Source organism: Trichosurus vulpecula, chromosome 3 (genome assembly GCF_011100635.1).
Source record: "Trichosurus vulpecula isolate mTriVul1 chromosome 3, mTriVul1.pri, whole genome shotgun sequence".
Lineage (NCBI taxonomy): Eukaryota > Metazoa > Chordata > Mammalia > Diprotodontia > Phalangeridae > Trichosurus > Trichosurus vulpecula.
The window spans coordinates 112,434,414-112,446,794 of record NC_050575.1 but is presented as its reverse complement, the minus strand read 5'-3'; the positions used below and the strand labels follow the sequence as shown (position 1 = coordinate 112,446,794).

Below are 12,381 nucleotides of genomic sequence, written 5' to 3'. Positions count from 1 at the left end.
CTGAGTTGCTGTCCTGAGAAGCAAAGGACTAAGGCGGTTTTAGGGCATTTGGGTAGAGGTAGCATGCCCAGTACTGTCTGCATGCACTGCACGTTTCCACAATGGCTATTCATAACAAGGAAGGTTCTAGTTTTCAGATGATTCTGTTCAGGCTTTTGAGCTGAGCTCAGTACGGTACTTCATTAATTTCCATTTACACAAGTGCATTTAAGGTATTACAATGTGCTTCCCTTGTAACAACCCTGTCGTTTAGGTAGTGCAGGTATGATTATTATTATTTCTGTTTATTATTTTATTATTATTATTTCTGTTTAAAACAAGCTTCTCAGTGTGAACGAGCTCCATGGCACTGTGTAATGGAAGGAGTTATGGGCTTGGAAACAGAGGAAGGAGAGAGTTTGCTTAGAATTTTGGCTGCTTTACCCTCTGTGATCTTAAGCTCAAGGCACTTCCCCTGGATCCAGGCCTCACTCAGGTTATTTATCTGTAAAATGAAGGGGAGAATTATGACCAATGGAATGAATCATGAGAAAGAAGAAACAGAACCAAAAAAAAACCCCTCAAAATAAAAACAAAAGAGAAAAAAAAACAAAGGGAAAAAAAAAAGGCGAGCATAGTGTCCCTCAACCTACATTCAGACTCCATAGTTCTTCCTCAGGATGTAGGTAGCTCTCTCCATCATGAGTCCTTTGGAGTTGTCTCTGCACCTTGTATTGCTGAGAAGAGTGAGGTCTATCAGGGTTTGTCACCTCGGAATCCATATATTGGTAGTTGTGTATGATGTTCTGGTTCTGCTCTGCTCTCTCAGCATTATATCGTGTAGGTTTTTCCAGGTTATTATGAAGTCCGTATCATCCCCATTTCTTTTTTTTTTTTTTTTTTTTTGCTTTTTGGCAGGGCAATTGGGATTAAGTGACTTGCCCAAGGTCACACAGCTAGTACGTGTGTCAAGTGTCTGAGGCCGGATTTGAACTCAGGTCCTCCTGACTCCAGGGCCGGTGCTCTACTCACTGCGCCACCTAGCTGCCCCATCATCCCCATTTCTTATAGCACAATAGTATTCCATTACATTCATATACCACAACTTGTTCAGCCATTCTCCAATTGATGGGCATCCCCTTGATTTCTAATTTTTTGCTACTACAAAAAGAGCCTCTATAAATATTTTTGTACATATGGGTCCTTTTCCCACTTGTGTGATCTCTTTGGGATACAACCCTAGAAGTGGTATTGCTGGGTCAAAGGGTATGAACATTTTTATAGCCCTTTGGGCATAGTTCCAAATTGCTCTCCAGAATGGCTGGATCAGTTCACAACTCCACCAGCAATATTCCAATTTTCCCACATCCTCTCCAGCATTTATCATTTTCCTGTTTTGTCATTTTAGTCAATCTGACAGGAGAGATGTGGTACCTAAAAGTTGTTTCGATTTGCATTTCTCTAGTCAGTATGATTTTGAGCATTTTTTCATATGGGTTAGACTAGATGATCTCTATGATACCTTTCCAGCTCTAAATCTTGTGATTTGCCCATTGTCACTTAGCTAGTTTTGTGTCACCATCAGGGATTGAACTGAAGTCCACTGAGTTCAAGTCTAACACTTTTCTGCTGTGTCACATTCATTAAACAGAGAAGACCTATTCCTTAGTTTCAAGGAATTTATATTCAGTGACTAGGTCTGGGTACTTCATGTTAAATGAAAGAATGATGAACTAAGCAATAAAACATGTACTTGTCGATCCCAGCATTTAGAGACCTGCCTTGGGCTTATATTGCACTTTAAGGTATAATGGGAATTTTTAATTTTTTTATTTCCTTTTATTCCTTCTGCACTTTTGGGTTAATATTAACCTCATATGACTAAAACCTGTCCCATGAGATATGAAAATTTAATTAAAGCCTTAAACATTCCTTAGATGAGAAGCCAGAGGAAGACTCTCGAACTATCTCTGACTCCTTGGTGACAATCCACCTATCTGTGAACACTCTAAATGTAGTTTAATTTGTAATCTGACTTAGTTTACCTATAGAGTCTGTTGGACTAGATGCATTTATCTATGAGATGATGACTGTTCAACCAAGTTTGTTCAACTTTCATGACACTGAAGGAAGTATTGGGATTATGGCTCCACCTTTTCTTTAACTTTGATGGCCTAAGAGGAATGTACAAGATTGCAATACATAAAGGAATTATTTTTCTTTCATTTGGATGTAATTTTGCCTACAAGAGGCCCTGTCAGAATACTAATGATTGTTCAGGTTTTCTCTGAGACCTGAACCTATGCTTTAAGAGAACCTAGGCTGTTACCTTTATATTTTCTGCATTAATTTGACAGAGATTACCTACCACATGAACTCAGAGGAGCTCTTTCTCCTATAACAAAGGATATGAATAGACTCTCTTAAAAACAAATCAGGGAAACAAACGTGAAGTCATAGAATCAGGACTGGACAGAGCCTGGGGGAATAATTAGTTAAAAACTCTTCCTCTAGCTCCTCATTTTGCAGATGAGACCATGGAGGCCTAAAGTGTTTAAGTGACCTGTCTACAGTCATACAGGCAGAGAGAGGATTTGAACCTAGGTCCTATGACTCCAAATGCACTGTTCTTTTACCTTTAATGTCGAGATTATAAAGATTCTTCTATGGGACCTTCAGGACTGGTCTGAGAAAAACAGCATTATCAAATAGGCTTTTAATTCTAGGGAGATTCCCTGTGGGACCTCAAATAAAACACTTGTAAAATCTGAGAATCTGAGTTAGAATTCACCCCTTATCTGAGTGTAATTCTACCATCCATATAAGGGCAAGGATGCATAAGTCATGGTAGGAGGGTTTTTTCAAAAGGAAACTCTTTTTAAAGGTGCTTTTTTGCTGTTGTTTGTTCTAAGAGGAAAATATCTATTTCTTACTGTTTAGAGGGCAATCAATCTGCAATAAGGTACAAACTTGGAATAGGAATCAAAACTGCCTCCCTGTAAGGGTCTGTAAAGCAGCTTTGATTGTCATTCCTTAGCGGAAGCAACTTGCTTTTGATACCTGTGACAATGCTGTGGTCATAAATATTGAAATCTACTTTTTCCATTTTGCTTCCTTTTCTTTGAAAGATGGTTCACATAGTTTCTAATCCCAAACCATAGATGCACATGCTTTTTTAGGCTACTTTGCCTTTTGACCAAGAAAGGATCTCTTTCAGTTGACATCCAGTTCTAGGTACCCCCTACCTTCAGATATCCTTCTTTTTCTTTTTAAAATATTTTGTTAAATATTTTCCGATTAGTTTTCCATGAATGCACATATATAATCTATGTCAAATTACCTGTTGTTTCAGGGAGGGGAAGAGAAGGGAGGAAAGGGAGAGAATTTGTAACTCTAAATTTTTAAAAAGTATGTTAAAAATTGTTTTTTTTTATGTAGTTAGAAAAAATAAAAATTAAAAAAAAACCCCTTAATTTCAGGTTAAAAATATTTCCCAATTACAAGTAAAATTTTTATAACATTCATTGTCAAAGGAGTTCCAAATTTTCTCCCTCCCTCCCTCCCTTTCACAACTCACCTCCCCCAAGCAATATGTGAGATATTCTTGACATCTGCCACAACCTCAAACATCCAGAAGAAAAGGTTTTCATCCTCCTCCTTGGTACTATTGTGGAGGCGGTAGGATTTAATAAAACTGCTGCCCTGAGCCCGCATACTGATCTTTTGATCCCTAGCTGTGTCACCTTGGGCAAGCAATTTCTCCTGACTGGGTCTCACTTTCCTACATCATAAAAAGATGTAGTTGTTATTAGATGATTTCTTGCTGTTCCTCACCCAAGACACTACCTCCCGTCTCCTTGCCTCGGAAGCTGTCCTTTGTGCCCAGAACTCATTCCTTCCTCTTCTCCTCTTAGAATTTCTATTTTCTTTACAAGGCCAGCTTAATCTCCATTCTACCTGAGGCCTTTCTTTATTCTCCCTTTTGCTAGTGTGCCTTCCCCTTTCAAAGCTAGCCTTGTATTTATTTTGTATATATTTGGAGATGGAGAGAGTGCAAATTCCTCGAGGGCAGGGATTGTTTTATTTTTGGTTTTTATTTTGGCGCCTAGCAGGAGAATTCGTTGTTTCATCGGTTTCTTACCAAATCACTTGGCTTTCTTTGTTTTACTCTCTGATGTGCTAAAACTGCTGGTTTTACGGATGAGGAAATCGAGGCAAGCCAGTTAGTGACGTGCCCAGAGTCATACAGCTAGTGTCAGAGGTTCCATTTGAACTCGGGTCTTCCTGACTTCAGGCCCGGCCCTCTATCCAGCGAACCATCTAGCTGCCCTGCTATTATAACCCATCAACATTATATCATATTAACGTTTGTCGTATTTAGTATTATTCAAGCGCCCTTCTAGCGCGGAGCTTCCATGTGTCTGTGACTGTTTTAGGACACATAAATTCTTTAAGCCGCTTTGACTCAGCGGTCAGAGCCACACCTTGTGCTCCAGGGTGAGAACTCTGGGCTGGTCCGCGGCTGCACCGAGCTCGGGATCTCATTGGCTGCTATGGGCCACGTGTCTTCATCGCGCCCCGGCCTTTTTCCCTCCCCCTGCGCCCTTGCTTCGGCTCGGAGAGCCCGTAGGCTCCGCCCCCCTCAGTGGCTCTTTTTCTTCCTTTCCTCCTTCTTCCCCTCCCAGAAGCCGGCCGGGCGGGGTGACGCACTGCTACGTCGCGGCGTCGGGGAAAGGAGGGGTGCGTATAAGGTCATCGCGCGGGCGGGGTCGGGCGGTTTGAACAAGACCTAGACGGAACTGGGGGGCCGGCGAGATAGGAGACGCGGCGCCTCGAGAAGCCGGTGAGGAGTGGGTGACGGGGACCCGGGTTGGGGGCGCGGCCCGGGCGGCGGAAACCCAGGAGGGCGGGTGCCTGGGTTGCGGAGCGGGAGCTGGAGAAGGCGGGAGCCGCGGCCTGTGGGGGCTCCGGGCGGCTCCGCCGGAGGTGCCAGTGAAGGGGGAAGTGGGGGAGGGGTTGGGCCGTGACCCTGCGAGTGCGCGTGCGCCTGCGCAGGGGGTGTCTGTGCGGGGAGCGTGAATGGGGAGGGGATGAAGGTGAGGAAGATCCCTTGGCCGGAAGTTGGGGTCGCACTGCGGTGTGCCAGGGGTGTAAGGAGGGGGCATTTTCGGAGGGAAGGAGAGTGGGGAGGAATAGATGTATTCGGGGGTAGAGGGTTGGGATGGGTTGTGTAGAAGTGGGGTGGGTGCCAATAGCCGGAGCAGAATGGCTTTGAGAGATGGGGAAATGGCGGGGAAAGGGGTGGGGGAAGGATGGGAGGGGAATAAGGGAAGGGATTTTCCCTGCAGGAAATCTCTGAGGCATAACTGTAGGAAGCATGTGCTGATGAGCTGTGTAGGTCAAATGATGGGAATTAGAATCACCGAGTATCAGCGTTGGAATGGCCTCAGAGGCCGTACCTGGTCAGACGTACCCTCTGTTACATATCCAGCCTCGCCTTGAAGACAATTGGGGAAGGAGAAGCCACCGCCTGCGGAGGCAGCCCTTTCCATATTTAGGTTGTTTCAGTTGCTGGGAAGTGGTTTCTTGTTTGAATCCTGAATCTGCCTCAGCCACTTGTACCAGCGATTGTCCCAAATTCTGCCCGCTGGGATCAAACTTGCAGTTTTTCAGATGTGGGAACGCAGTTTTTGTGGCTTCCCCAATTGTTCTCCAAGGCCAGCGATCCACATTTTCTGCACTTGAGTCTCTTTTGGCATGAGCTCATGATCCATGACCAGCCTTCTCAATATTCTCTAGCTTATCAATACTCTTCTTAAAATGTGGCACATGGGACTGAACACCAAACTTTAGATGTAGTCTTGCCAGGACGTTGTACAGGGGGACTATCACAACCTCAGCCCTCGACACTGAGCTCTTTATTAGCATTTTTACCTGACTTCATATTGTTGCCTCTGAGTTTGCAGGCCCAGTTACATATTCAAGAGATGGCAGGCTGTTGTCTTGGTGAAAGGGAGTTTATTTGTTGGGATATGGGGGATCACTACTGGAGGTTAAGGCAGGAACAGGAAGCCAGAGACAGGATCCTATTTTGCTGAGCTAGACTTGGGTGGGTAGGGACCGACTGCCCCGGAGGCTAAATGGTTGGAATTACTTGTGGGGGGAGGGGCTGTGCTGATGGGCACACAGGATTTTAAAGTGGAAGGGACTTAAGAGATGATCTCGTGTAGAGATTCTTAACCTGGAATTCTTGAAGTTGTTTGAAGGTGTGTGTGTATGTATGTATGTATGTATGTATAGAGAGAGATACATATGTAGATAGATATAGATGTTTCAATACAATTGGTTTCCTTGGTAAAGGATTACTAGGATAACTATTTTATATGTTTAAAAACAGTCTGAGAAAGAGTCCATATTCTGCCTTCATCAGACTGCCAGAGGCAGGGTCCATGGTCCATGAAACACAAAAAGTTAAGAACTCCTGGTAAACCAACCAGCTCATTTTGCAGATGAGAAAAATGGAAGCCAGGGAGTATAAGGGACTTGACCAAGATGACACTGGTGGTGAGAATCAGATATTATTTTCCCAAGGTGCCCTGACTCCGTATTGTCACACTGCCTTTTCAGCTACATGGCAGCTTTGAGACTTGGGATAAGTGTCAGGGGGTGGTTGAGGAAGTCATGTAATAGGTTGGACTTGTACTCTGTAGGGGCTGAATAGGGACTATCCCAGGGAGGACAAATTTTCGGAATTACTTGTGAGGGAGTATCTGGATTTGAGGGACTAGGTCCTCATAGCTATGCTACATTTTAGAGGTAAAGAAGAATTTTCATAGCCATACCATTTGGTCTTTGATTATCTTCGGGTATAAGTAAACATCATATAGTGGAAGAGATTACTGATCTTGGAGTCAAAAGAGCTAGTTTCAAGTTTTGCTCACTCTTAAAACCTTAATTGCTATGTAACCCTGGACAAATCACTTAGCATCTCTGAGGCTGTGTGTCTCTCTTTGTAAAGCAGGGATAGTATTTGTATTACTTACCTCACAGGGTTGTTCCTAGAATTACAGATTTCGAGCTGAATAAACCTCAGAATAATCTTGACCCCTTTTGTTTTACAGACAGGAAACAGACACAAAAAAGTGAAGTGACTTGCTCATGGTCTCAAAGGTGACACAGCTGGACTTTAAACTTAGGTTCTCTGACTAAGCTACAGCACTCATTCTACTGTACTGCCTTTTGTAAATTTTTCTATTGTAAAATAAGGATATTAATACTTAAACTACCTGTCTCTTTTTAGGAAAGCACTTTTGTTGTCCCCACTTTACAGTTAAAGAAAGTGAATCTCATAGAAATGACAAAGTCCTGTAGCTGGCAAAGGCAGGGCAGAAATCCAGGTCATCAATCACATTCTCTCCAGCATATTTAGGATATTGATAGAATACTTGAATATTTATTGAATTTGTCTATACAAGAGATATGATATACATTTAGTGGTTGTCTATTCTGTACTGAATGACTTAATTACGTAATTACTGTACTACCAATGAAAGGATTTAAAATCAGAAGAAGATGGAAGGCTATTGAAAATATACTCAATTGCATATTAGACAGATTGGATATGACAAGGACTCCATCTGCTTAGATTTTAAGCTTTCATGACACATATTATGAATCACACATGTTGCACACTTGAGCTATGCAAATAAGAGTATATTCTTCCCCAGGCTAAAGACTGTGGCTTCCTTTTCATTTATATCTCCTCATAAACCTATGAAGTGTGCTTCATATTCCTATGTACCTGGCAATTTTTGACTTTTGTTCAAACATACACTTGAGATACAGTATGGGTTTTGATCAGGGTTGGCTTTGTAAGCCAAGACATGGGATTTTCCTTTCTGAGTTCAACATTAAATAGATAAATACTTGCTAAGTGTCTTTTTTGAGTTTTTCCAGTGTATGCTAGGCCTAAGGCACTTGCTGACTACTAAGAGATCAGATGTGGACAAAGATAAGCCTAATATGAAATGGCATGTGGTAAATGTAAAAAAGCAGTAATATGTGCTGTGAGAAGAACTTTTAGCTATTCACAAGTTTTTCTTCACCTTTGTACTCCTTATCTGAATTGTTTCTCTGTTAATTAGTTTTATCATGGAATGACAACTTGCATTATTGAGGAGGAAAATGACTATTTTTAATTATAATAACAGTAATAAAAATTCAAAATAATAAGTTAGTAACATTTCTAGTATGTTTGAAGGTATAAAAAGTCTTCCCTCAAGGATACCCAGGAAGGTAGGTAGTATAAATACAATCATGTCTGTTTTATAGATAAGGAAATTGAGGCTCTGGAGAGGTTAAGTGGGTTGTCTGTGATCACACAGCTATTAAGTATCTAAGGCAAGATTAAATCCAGGCATTTCAACTCTATATTCAATATTTATATGACACCGAGTTGCTTCTAAAATAATTTATTTTCAGAAATTGACGTTTCAGATTCTGTTCCGGTTTATAATTGCCATCTCTATGGTGACTGTTGAGTGACTAGCTCTAATTAACTTGCCAACACACCATATTGTTTACATGTAGGTGATACTTAAAGGACAGTCACCATCATAGTTTGAATATTCTAAATTAAACTTGCTTACCAAGGGTTGTTTTGGCCAAAAAACACATCACTTGGTGGCCAGCCTACTGGTGATCAGTCTTTCTGTACTTCTTTAAGAAGGTCTATACTCAGGAAGCATATGCATTCTATTCCAAAAACTATACACAAGGCTTTTCCAGGATTGTTCAACTTAATAACTTACGCTACAGTGATATAACCTACAAAAACCTAGGGTTGCTTCCTTGCCATAATAAGTAGCACTTTGGTTGAGTGCTTAGTAAGTGCTCATGTTGGTGATACTCTGTTTAGATAATGTTGATATGGTCATAGTATTTTAGGTCTTTAGTTGTATAGATGTCATTAGAGCCTAGATTGACATTTTCTTTTCTTTTTTTTTTCCCATTTTTTTTTAGCATTTTTATTTAGTTTTGAGTTCCATATTCTATTCCTCCCTTCCTCCTTTCCCTCCCCCCTCCCTGAGATGTTAAGCAATCAGATATAGGTTATACATGTGCAGTTATGTAAAATATTTCCATATTAGTTATTTTCTACAAAAGACAGAATAAAAGAAAAAAACGAAAGTGGAAAATAGCATGCTTCAGTCTGTATTCAGTAGATATCAATTCTTTCTCTAGAGGCTTGATAGTATTTGGGTTTGTCTTGGATCACTGTATTGCTGAGAATAGCTAAGTCATTCATTGTACTTTGTTGAGCAATATTGCTGTTACTCTGTACAGTGTTCTCCTGGTTTTGTTCACTTCACTATGCATCGGTTCATGTAAGTCTTTCTAGGTTTTTCTGAAATTATCTTGCTTGTCATTTCTTATAGCACAGTAATATTTCATTATAATTATATAGCACAGCTTGTTTAGCCATTCTCCAATTGATGGGCATCTCTTCGATTTCCAATTCTTAGCTCCTACAAAAAGAGCTGCCATAAATGTTTTTGTACAAATAGGTCCTTTTTGCTTTTTTTGGATGACAATTTTCTTTAGGTTGTTACTATTTGAGTAGAATAGTTTGATATTTTCGTATGTTAGCCTGTTTCAATTCATGAAACCTTTAATAACCCTTTTCTTCATTGTCTGTTGGAAGTTCAGTTTTAAATTGACCATATCAAAATGTATCTCCCTCAAATTGATTGGCCCTGTGTGATTCATTTCAGGTTATAAAAAGGCATTTTGAGGCATAAGGGTAGAGTGGTAATATAGTTCTTTTTGATGTCAGAATACCTGGGTTCAAATTACAGCTTTGCCACCTATTACTTGTGTGAAATTGAGCAATACTTTGTCTTTCTGGGTCTCAGTTTCTTCTTTTGTAAAATAAGGAATTTGTACTACATAACAGCTCTAAATTTGTGAGTCTATGATTCTCATGCTGGGTATTAGTTATACATGGGTAATAGGAATCTGGACTTTCTGGTTGAACTCTTAAGAAGTAATGCAAAGCTAGTTGTTCATTGGGACCGTATTATCAAGGTCTCAATTGAATGTTTATGTCCAGGGGTGGGAACCTGTGGCCTCAAGGCCACATGTGGCCCTCTAGGTCCTCAAGGGTGGCCCTTTAACTGAATCCAAGCTTCACAGAGCAAATCCCCTTAATAAAAGGATTTGTTTTGTAAAATTTGAACTCAGTCAAAAGGCTGCACGCAAGGACCTAGAAGGCCACATGTGGCCTTGAGGCTGAAGAAGGTTCCCCACCCCTGGTTTAGTCAGCCCTTATTGTGTGCAAGCCACGTTGTGGACCATTTTCCAGCAAATTTTCTGACAAATATGTTTACCATATTGTGAAACTTTCTTTTTCCTCCCCATATTATAGAAGATGGCAGTTAACGTGTATTCAACTTCAGTAACTAGTGATAATTTGAGTCGACATGATATGCTGGCCTGGATCAATGAATCTCTGCAGTTGACTTTGACAAAGATTGAACACTTATGTTCAGGTAAGAGAGACATTAATGTAATCATCTTGTAGACCATGAACAAATCTTAGATTGACTAGTATGGAGCAAGTGCCTCAATTTGGTATTTGTCTTCAAAATTCAGCACGCAATAAAGATGCTTTTTGTTATAGTAGCTCGATCAAGTGTTAAACATCCTGTTATGAGTACTTTCCAACTGTAAACCTATGATGCTGTGATTTTTTTCCCAACTTCTGTTAGAGTTTCTCTTCAGACATAACCTCTGAAATTTGTTTCCTACATAGACTGTTAGTTAGTCTTGGTGGTGATTGTACATTGTCCCCAAGACTGTAGCAGTCTCATTCCAAGACTATACTATTTGACTTCCCAAATAAAATAAGTCATTTAAAATTTTTTGTATTTATTTTATTCAAAGTTGACTAATTGTGCTCTGTTGTAGTTTTACATTAATTCAAACTCTGAAGTTCAAATGTTCCTCTTTTTTGGTTAAAGGAGCTCAGGGATAATATCAGAATCCCATTTAAGCATATGAAGGGGTTTAATAATCATCTTTTTTAGAAGGGGTTTAATAACCTTCTTTTTTAGAAGTTTGAGTTTAGGCCTGTCCGTGGTATAGAAAGTATCAGTGTCATAACATTAAAGGCCCTAGTGCATATGAGATATAAAATAAGTTGTAGGTATCCTTTTTTCCCATTATATTACCTTCATGCTATGGAGTGGAGAATCAAAACTTAAAACTCTTTAATCCCTTTCCCACCTCGAATGTTTGGTTTAAGTAGGCTGATGTCCTTAAGTTTGAAGATGTTCACTTTCCTACCATATATAGAAAATCCTTGATAGATCCTTCAGCTTAGAGAGACATCTAGACTACATGCCTTCAAGAACTGTAGGTTGTTTTTAGTCAAGGCTATATAAAACATTGAATAAAATTTGATTTATCATATGCTTCATTTTGTTAGTGCTATGAAATGAATTTCCTAGTATGCTGTAAATTCTGACACAATTTATTTTGCTTATTATGGAACAGTTGAGATATTAGCAAGAGTTATGGTTAGTTAGTCCATACACCTGTAGATCTAGGTAATATGTTGAAAACATTAGTTTCTATTTCTTAAGTTCATTACAAATATCTCCTAGATTCAATTATACCTTAGGTGCTATATTCCTATAGCCAGATCATTCCTTTTGTTGGCTTTCAGAGAGGTATCTGCAGTTTCATCTTTAAACTTCACATTTCTTCAAAGCTTCTTCCACTGTGAACCCTGCAGAAGAGTTTTTCCCTAGCTTTATTCTCCTCAATGCACTATAGTTACTTAATTTTTATCTATTTCTATTACATTGTTACGGCCAAGTCATGAGCAGGGACTGTCTTTTCAAATATGTATCTCCCTTTATTTCTGTTTTTAAAATTGATGTCTTCTGTTTTTCTATCACTTTCATTTCAGAACATGTCTTTCCCTCTTCCTTGACCCAGCGATCTATTTCTTGTAACAAAGATTTAAAAAAAAAAAAGGAGGGGGCAATGTTGAATACATTTTATAATATATGTAGTATGTTGTTGCCATAGTTCCTTGTCCTTATAATGAAGGGAAGTAGGAAGATTTTCTTAGCTCTTTTTCCGGGCCAAGCTTGTACAATTACACAGCATTCTTTTAATTTTTTTTTGTTCTATTTGTTTACATTGTTTTGGTCATTGTTGGTATTGTTTTCCTGTTTTACTTTACTTTGCCTTAGTTCAAAAAGTCTTCCTATGCCGCCTTGTATTCTTCATAATCAGTATTGCTTATGAAGTAGTAATATTTCTTTGCATTCTTCATCATCGTCACTAGCATTTATATAGTACTTTAAGATTTGCAAAGCCATTTATATGTTA

At 39.7% G+C, this 12,381-nt stretch overlaps 1 protein-coding gene across 1 annotated transcript in view; it reads left to right on the top strand.

Moving 5' to 3' along the window:
* The first annotated feature begins 4,662 nt into the window (after nucleotides 1-4,662).
* The window catches only part of MAPRE1 (microtubule associated protein RP/EB family member 1), a 33,496-nt gene continuing 25,777 nt past the window's right edge, over nucleotides 4,663-12,381 (top strand). Inside the window, exons 1-2 of the mRNA XM_036750612.1 lie at nucleotides 4,663-4,822; nucleotides 10,406-10,529. Coding sequence (XP_036606507.1) covers nucleotides 10,409-10,529 — 121 coding nt within the window. The 5' untranslated portion in view covers nucleotides 4,663-4,822; nucleotides 10,406-10,408. The remainder of the gene's footprint in view (nucleotides 4,823-10,405; nucleotides 10,530-12,381) is intronic.